At 43.7% G+C, this 8453-nt stretch overlaps 1 protein-coding gene across 3 annotated transcripts in view; it reads left to right on the forward strand.

The window, feature by feature from the left end:
* The window catches only part of AOAH (acyloxyacyl hydrolase), a 186333-nt gene extending 180390 nt beyond the window's left edge, over positions 1–5943 (forward strand). For 2 of the 3 annotated variants that reach the window (XM_061165366.1, XM_061165363.1), the window contains exon 22: positions 1931–2275. In XM_061165366.1, coding sequence (XP_061021349.1) covers positions 1931–2059 — 129 coding nt within the window. In that variant the 3' untranslated portion in view covers positions 2060–2275. Of the gene's footprint in view, positions 1–1930; positions 2276–3416 lie in introns of those variants that run through there. The other variant, XM_061165364.1, reaches the window with a different exon arrangement.
* The last annotated feature ends 2510 nt before the right edge of the window (positions 5944–8453 follow it).

The raw sequence follows: 8453 nt of genomic DNA on the forward strand, positions 1-8453 counted from the left end.
CTACTCTGTGGAGAAGTGGCAGGAAAAACAGTCTGAAAACAATCCTCTCTTTTGAAAACACACTGACTGCTTTAGTGTGTGAGAGATGATGAGGTCTTCCAGTAAACCTGCTGGCCTGACCGCCTCTTTAGGTCTGAGAGTGTGTGTGTGTGTGTGTGTGTGATTCATGTTGTATGTGGGAGTGGCAGGTGGGGTGTGTGTGTGTGTTAGACACCACACAGATATAATCAAGATTACATTGGTGCATGCATGGAATTTGGGATCCACCTCAGAAGGCTCAGAATGTATTAAAATACCAAGGATATTTAATACATCGACTCAACCAGTTCTAGTTTTTTTCTAAGTGCTAAAATCTTACACACAATTTAGACCCAGATAAGTCATTAGATCATTCACTCATTTTGCAAACGAGAGAATTTCAGCCCACAGAGTAGAAGAAGGCTGCCCACATCCACAGGGAGCTGGCAGCACTGCTTACTGGCAAGATGAACAGGATGTGCCCTCTGAAGACAATGTCCATGTGCTTCTGAATAAGTCAGGGACATCACTGAGCATCCGCCCTGAACAAGATGTTCCCCTCTGAAGCCTTCAGCAATCACATTCCTCTATTCATTCAGCTTTAACCAACCCCCCCCCCCCAACCCAACCCCAGGGAGATGTAGCCATCTGGGGCCTGAAGGCTTGTCCAAGCCCCATTTGCTAAATGAAGGCATTATCTGCAGAGAAAGACTCCTCATCAAAGACATGTTAATGACAAGCCAGAGGACTGAACACCAAGAATGGATCCTGGTGACATTGTGAATAAAGGGACATACAACAATGGAACCAGGGAGTGGGCATTGGGCTGGAAGAGCCGGGGACAGACCTGTGAATTAAGCCTGTACATTCCTCATCCTGGCACTCCAGCCACACTCTTTATGCCCACAGCCCTGCCAGGGGACCCATTCAGCCCCATGTCCCAGGCACCCCTGGGTCCCCACCCAAGGACCATTCTCTTCTGTACCTCTGAACTTTTGTGTGTGCTGCATCCTCCATCATGTATACTCCTTCCCTCTTGATCCATCTGGTGAATTCCTCCTTGAAAATTCAACTCAGCCATCACACTCTTCAGAGAGGACCTATCCTTTCCTCCCACCCAGCAGAGTTGCCACCTCTTCCCCTTCCAGGTGTGAGCACCCCTCACAGCCCTCCCTGTGGCTTTGGTAGCATCATTCTGCATGTCTCAGTCCCTCACTAGAGGGAGTTCCTTGAAGGAAGGCCTGTAGTAAGCCTGTAGTAAGTGTTAGCTGTCCACAGGTAAGTGCATAAATGGCTTTCTGAGAAAGTGTATTTGCTGTCTATTACCAAATAACAAATTTCCACAAAGGTAGCAGCTTACAACAATACACACTTGGTTCAGTTTCTGTGGGTCAAAAGTGCTGGCACAGTTTCACTGGGCTCCCTGCTTAGGATTTCACAAACATCTACATTCTTACTTGGAGACTCAACTGGGAAAGATTTGATTCCATACCCACTTGGATTGTTGGCAGAATTTATTTCCTTGTGGCTGTAGGACTGAAGACCCAACTTCTTACTAGATGTGAACTAGAGGCCACCCTCGGTTTCCTGCCATGTGACTTCCCAACATGGCTCCTAACTTCATTGGCCCAGCAAGGAGGTCTCCAGAGCAAGTCTGCCAGCAAAGCAGAGTCGTAGAGAACACAACACAATCACTGAAAGGACAACCTTGATTGTGCTCTGTTGCTTAGAACCAGGTGATAGGTTCCACCCACATCAAAGGAAGGGGATCATACAAAGACCCAAAGGTAGGAATCCTTGGGAGCCAGCCTAAGGTCTGTCCACCACTCAAAGAAAAGAGTAAATTTTGCCAATAAGTTCTTTACTTTGGTATAATCCCTCTTTTCCTTTTCCTTTGGGTTCTGGCTTGCAGGTGGTTTCACAGCTGTTTGCAGATCTCTTCTGGGAGAAGATGCAGCGCCAGTGGCCCCATGTCCTGGGAAAGGAGAATCCATTCAATCCCCAGATTGAGCAGGTGTTTGGAGACCAAGGCGGGCACTGAGGCCCCAAGGACATGTGCTTCTGGGGAGGCAGCAACTTGGGTAAACTCATTCAACAAATGGTTATAGGGGCTGCTTGTCACAAACTCACAAGACCCTCTATAGCAGGATCTTTCTCTCATTTGAGAGCTCATCTAAATAATGGTGTGACTCTGTGCTTCCAGGATCAGTGCCCCTGTAGCCCTCAAGTGACCTTGAATAAAGTGCTTTGGGTGCCATTCCGAGTGATAGAGTATCTGTCTGTGCCCTTGAACGGCTAGTTGTTCTAAAAAATAAATAAGAATTCAGCTTGAGTGACGTTCAGCAACTTACCCAGGGTCTTGGTATGTCAGGAAGTGACCCTCCTTCTGTGGCTGACTCCTTAAAGATGGCTCTATCCAGGAAGGCTGCTGGCTGGCTGCCAAGGCCTCTCACACCAGAACATGACACTACAAGCACAAAACTAGGTACAGCTTGAATACTTATTTAGAATGAGAGAAGAAATCACAACAAATTACAAATTTTTAGAAGTTAACAAATATAAGCTCCACAATGTCTAGGGGAAAAATGACAACTTTTCTTTCTTTAAAAGATTTTCTTACATTCTTTGGCTACATAATCTGATCACCTCTTCCTGTAATAATGATTTTGTAATATGATTGTTTATAGATAGAACAGAAACAACTTTTTCTTATTATTGATATTTAGAAGAGTTTCTTTCAGCTACACAACTCATCACTGGTAAAGTTGTGTAAATTTCTAGGATGGTTTTCAAACTGGGAAGGCCTCAATCAAATTCTTTTTGTGGAGGGGTCATCAAAGACACACACCCTTTTAGTAGTGCTGGTAAAGCTTTGTGTTCATATAAGCACACATATAAGAATTTTGATAAATTCTATTGCACATCCTTCTCATCACTGTGTCACTTTCCCGGCGCTGATGGATATGGGGGTCAGTGTCTATGTGCCACCAGCATTCCACCTCAGAGCAGGCCTGCCTTTCTACATTCTGCCCTCAGGAGCTTGCTTGGCACAGCCCAAAGTGTGGGCCAGTTCTGGCCAGGGTTCTCAGGGGCCGGTGAATAAAGGCTCCGGCCTCTTCTTTTAGTGCTCAGTTTGGGAATATATTCTGTGTGCTTCTCAGGGGGTCTCGACAGAATCAGCCTCCCTTGCTCACAGAAGCCATTGCCTTACATGACTCTTCTTCCTTCCTGTGTCATTTTCCTCACTTCTCCTTTCCTACTTTTGGGGATCACTCCCCAAATAAACCGCCTGCATGTAAATTTTTGTCTTAATACAGGAAATTATAATGACAGTATGTGTATAATTGTGTATGCTTTATTACTTTACTATTTTTAATTTATTTATTTATTCCTGATAGGGAGACACTTCTATTTTGTCCAGGCACCAGCATGAACCATATCTCGCAGTCATCGTATCCATGATTGGAAGACCTTACCCCGGACTAGCTCCCAGCTTTGTGCGGTTTGCACCTCATTTCTCCTCCATGATCCACATTCTTCCCATGCCAGGAGCTGTAGTACGCTTTCTCCTCCTGTGATCTGACCGCTAGCCCTGCACTTTGTCCCCATGCTGGTGGACAATAGGAGCGTACCTGCAAGTCCTTCCTGCCCCAGGATGGCTGGCAGTAACCTGCACAGAGCTAACAGCTAACCACATACATAGTGCAACCTAAATGGATCTCCATTTCACCTTCCCCAAAATTCCCATGGCTTTTCCAGAGCCACGGATAAAAGGGAAATTGTGACAGAGATGAAGGAGTTGTGTTTAAAATATCTTACTTTTGCCAATTTTACAAAGCATAGGACCCTGTGAACTCATTGCTGGGGCCCCTTCCAGGGCTTTGGAAGAAACTCTAAAACTTAATCTTTCTTAGACTTATGGTAAATCCATCTCTGCTCACAAGATTAATCTGCCAGGTTTGTGTGAGCTTCAGTTTGGGGGGCCAACACACTTAAAATATTGTCAATCCATTAATTTCTGCCACCTGAGTCAGATCCTTGGCTCAGAATGACCAGCATATGTCCCCAGGAGGTAGATCAGCAGGGGACCAACAAGCTCTCATGAGGCTGCTTGTTTGAAGCAGGAAATACAAACTTGGAGAATAAATTAAAGATGTGAGGTGTTGGTCTGTGGTGGTGGTTTAGTTGCTAAGTCGTGTCCAACTCTTGCGACTCCATGGACTGGAGCCCACCAGGCTCCTCTGTCCATGAGATTTTCCAGGCAAGAATACTGGAGTGGGTTGCCATTTCCTTCTCCGGGGGATCTTCCAGACCCAGAAATTGAACCCAGGTCTCCTGCATTGCAGGCAGATTCTTTACTGGCTGAACTATGAGGGAACTTGGGGAATAGATTAAAGATGTGAGGTGTTGGGCTGTGGACACCTGTTATACCTGTCTCCTCCTGGTTCTGATGTTTCAACATTTCATCTTACTTCTGAGCACTAAAATACCAACACTCGTGTTGTTTTGTTATTGTTTTTTTTAAATCTGAAATCTAAATCATTCAGTCTCAAAATATACCCAGAGAACACTGCACTAAAATTTTGTATTCCTTTAGAAAGAATTCTATTCAATCCCCTCTGTTTAAAATGCTTCCAAGTTAATGCATTGCTATTCTAATTTTTATTTCCCAGAGTACCAGTGAAGTTGATCATCTTATATTGCTTTTGCTGTTGTTGGGGGCATGCAGAATTCATTTTAGGCCTTGATCTTTTTACAGAAGGCCCTGAAGGAATAGAGTTATTTTATTGGGGTAAACTAGAAGGGGGTATAGGGAGATTTAGAGGGTCCAGGGAGGGAGTTCCCAGGGAAGACTGATCTGAGTCTGATCACCTCCTGTCTCCCACTCCAGATGTCATCTTTGTCCTTGCTCCTTATTCCTATTTAAATTCTCTTAGAGACTGAACTCCCACCTTAGGGATTATTTAACCAGTTCCATCTTTCTCATTCCCCATGTGAACCAGTTCAGATGGGAGAATGGAGGCCCTTGGGTTCTGAGCCCTGGCCTCCTTCCTAGCACAGCAACAAGAAACCATAGGATGAGAGAAGATGATACTCCTTTCTCACAAATACTGCACAAAATAAATACTAGGTATCACTACTGTCTCCACAAGAACTGGACTCCCAAGTCAGGCCCACCCTCCTGGATTGGGAGTCCAGAGTGAGGCATGTCCACTTAGGGCTCCATTTTCTATCCTCCAGTCTAGACATGTTCTTTCTTTGAGATCCAACTATGGCTTTCTCTCTGGTTTGGGGATATCCTGTCCTTGTAAGGTGTTGTGTGCACTTCTGATGACTTCTGAGTGTCCAGAATTTATCGTGGAGCCATGGGGGACAGCTTCTATCCCATATTTCTGTACTGGTGCCCCTTGAGCTACTATCATCAGCCTCCAGTTTTTCAGAATCGTAGTGTGTGAATGCTGCCCTCTGAGAGGCACCCTCTTTATTGGGGTAGCTTGCACCCCCTCCATGCCCTTCCCCCAGCCTGGAGTGACCTCCTAGAGACAAGCACCTGAACCTGAACAGAAGCTCCAGGAGATGAGAACCTGGCCAGTCAGGCTCACTCTGTATCCACAGGCCTACAACAATACCTGTCCATGAAGAGGTGCTCGATAAGTACTACTGAGTGAAAGAATGAATGAGATATTAGAGTTGCTTTCCAGGATACACTTCCTTATATCTTGCTATTAGGCAAAAAAAAGGAGCGTTTTTTCTGCCCCATTTGAGTTAGTTCCATTGAATCACACTGCTTATGGTGAGAAAGGTAAAAAAGAAAAGCAATCAACACAGGGAATGCTTTCCTTTCTGGGCTCCCTTGGTGGAGAGGCATGATCTTCATCTAAACACCCCAATACTATATTGTCATTTGTTTCTCCTTTGTTCAGATTAAAGACTTCTGTTACCCTTTGCTATTGAAATTTGGTTTCTCATTTTCCACATAAATAATTATCAAGAACTTTTATCCCCACATCCTGGGCATTTTTCATTTGGTAGAGCCTTTTGGGTTCCGGCTCTCATGGAAAAATAAAATCGACCCCCAGCAAGAGCAAATCAGCTAAAAAAATCTTATCTGAGATTTGTATTGATACGTAACAATGCAGGAAACATAAGAGACGTGGGTTCAATCCCTGGGTTGGGAAGATCCCCTGGAGGAGGGCATGGCAACCCACTCCAGTATTCTTGCCTGGAGAATCCCATGGACAGGCCTGGCAGGCTACAATCCATAGGATTGCAAAGAGTTGGATACCACTGAAGTGGCTTAGCATGCATGTACATAATGGGACCAGAGCCCCCAGGAATTTGCAGCAGCTATGCCACTCCACCCCCTCCCTGAATTAGTCCCACAAGAGAATGGATTCTGAACTGCAGTCTATGGGAACCACCTTCTTCCAGAATTAAGAGGGCCTATGAACTTGAATGGGAAAAATGTCTATAGTACCCTCTGGGTAAAATTCACCATTTCCTTTAATTATGAATGGGGCAACAAAACACTGTAAGTTTATAGCTGTATTGTTAGCAGTCTATCACAAATATTTTCACATCACTTTGTTGCAGATGCAATCAATTTTCATTACTCTGGACAGTTATGTTCTATAGTCACCTTGGACACTGAATTAGCAAATGCTGAACCGCTGGTCCTAGGGGAGAAAAGGGTTACATACCTGTGAGAATCTGGACACAGCATCATGGTCAATCAATCAATATATAATCTTTTCTTAATGTGTGGTTTTTGTTTAGACACCTTTTAAAATTTATAGTTGATTGATTGACATTGATCTCACACCCAACAGCCCTAGACTTCACATCTGAAGGAAGCTTAATTACCCACCTATTTTCTTCATAAGGCACATCTTGGTCTCCTGCACTTAAGCACACAATGTAACACTTCAGCTGCGCACTCAGGGCCCATTTTAAACAGTGGAATCACCAACGGAAAGCATCAGTTCAGTTCAGTTCAGTCGCTCAGTCGTGTCCGACTCTTTGTGACCCCATGAATCGGAAAGCATAAACATGACCAAAATGAAGCAGTAAATACATTGTAGAAAGGACTCTTGTTTTCAGTGTGAGAACTGAAACAAGAAGTCAAAGTCCTGCCTTTTTCAATCTCAGCATGGGAACATGCAGGTCAGATGATGGAAATTTCTCATTGTTCAAATGACCTCAAAAGTGTCATGAGTGTTAACTGGGAGGTTACAAAGAAATTTTAGCCAGTACATGAATTTATAGATCCAGAATTTGTGAATAATGAGGGATGACCATATCTTGAAATATCATTTATGGCCATCAGTACTTTGAAACCCCTGTAGTTATTAGATCCATTGTAAAAGAAGTACATATGGGAAGAATGGGTACATGCATATGCATGGCTGAGTCCCTTCACTGTTCATCTGAAACTACCACAACATTGTTAATTGGCTATATCCCAATAATGGATGCCCATTTTTAAATATTTCAAAATATTTTTAGTACTGTGATACTTCGTTTCGATATGAAGGGTTTCTTTTGTAACCCTTTGTGTTTGCAACTTAAAATGTTACTCTGAGAAGGGCTCTCCAGCTTCCCCAGTTTGCCAAGCGGCTGCATGACACACACAGAGTTGTATGCTCTGGGGTGTGTTGCTTTGAGGAGGAAGAACTCCACAGTCTAAAATGTCTGGGAGCACAGCAGAATTTCTCTGCTTCCTGGGAAGTCACAGGGTGAAAGTTCTACAGTAAAAAGCTCTGTTTAGCTCATCATTTACCCAACATTTTTGACCAAGAGCCCCTTCTCCTCAAAGGAGAGCTATTAACACTCTGTGGTCATCATGCTCTACAGAAACACCTTGGAAGATGCTATTTAAAGGAATTAACCTCTAACACACTCACCAGCAGTATCAAGAGAGAATTTCCCAGGTATATTTAGACTAGAACCCCCACTCCTCATCTCTTGAGTAAAGCAGGATGTCTATGGAATTCCTCTCATTGCAACAAAAGCTTTCCTGGTAGAACTAAAAATGACTAAGGCAGCACTTCTCCTAGGTCCTGAGACAAATGTATAGATTTCCTGATAAATGAATGCATCAATATGCTATTAACATGTCAGTTTTCTCATTAAATCTGATTATAGAATCTATGTTTGCTTAGCAGGATGAACTCCTCAAATCTGATCTGGAAGAGGGTCTAGCATAAATATTCATATAAGCCAGGGCTCTTTTAATCTGGTCCTTTGCTTGGGGTAAAGGAGTTGGGGGGTGGTTTTAAACACTTGCTTTAAAAGCTTGCTTCTGGGTCACTTCTTAAAACTGCAAAACCGAAAAATAAGAGCCTCATCATCATGAATCTGTCATTAAAGAGGATTACACTTTTGAAGCTCTTGGATGGATAGAAATGGAGAGGAGAAATAAAGAGAACACAATG

Source organism: Dama dama, chromosome 18, assembly GCF_033118175.1.
Source record: "Dama dama isolate Ldn47 chromosome 18, ASM3311817v1, whole genome shotgun sequence".
Taxonomy (NCBI): Eukaryota; Metazoa; Chordata; class Mammalia; order Artiodactyla; family Cervidae; genus Dama; species Dama dama.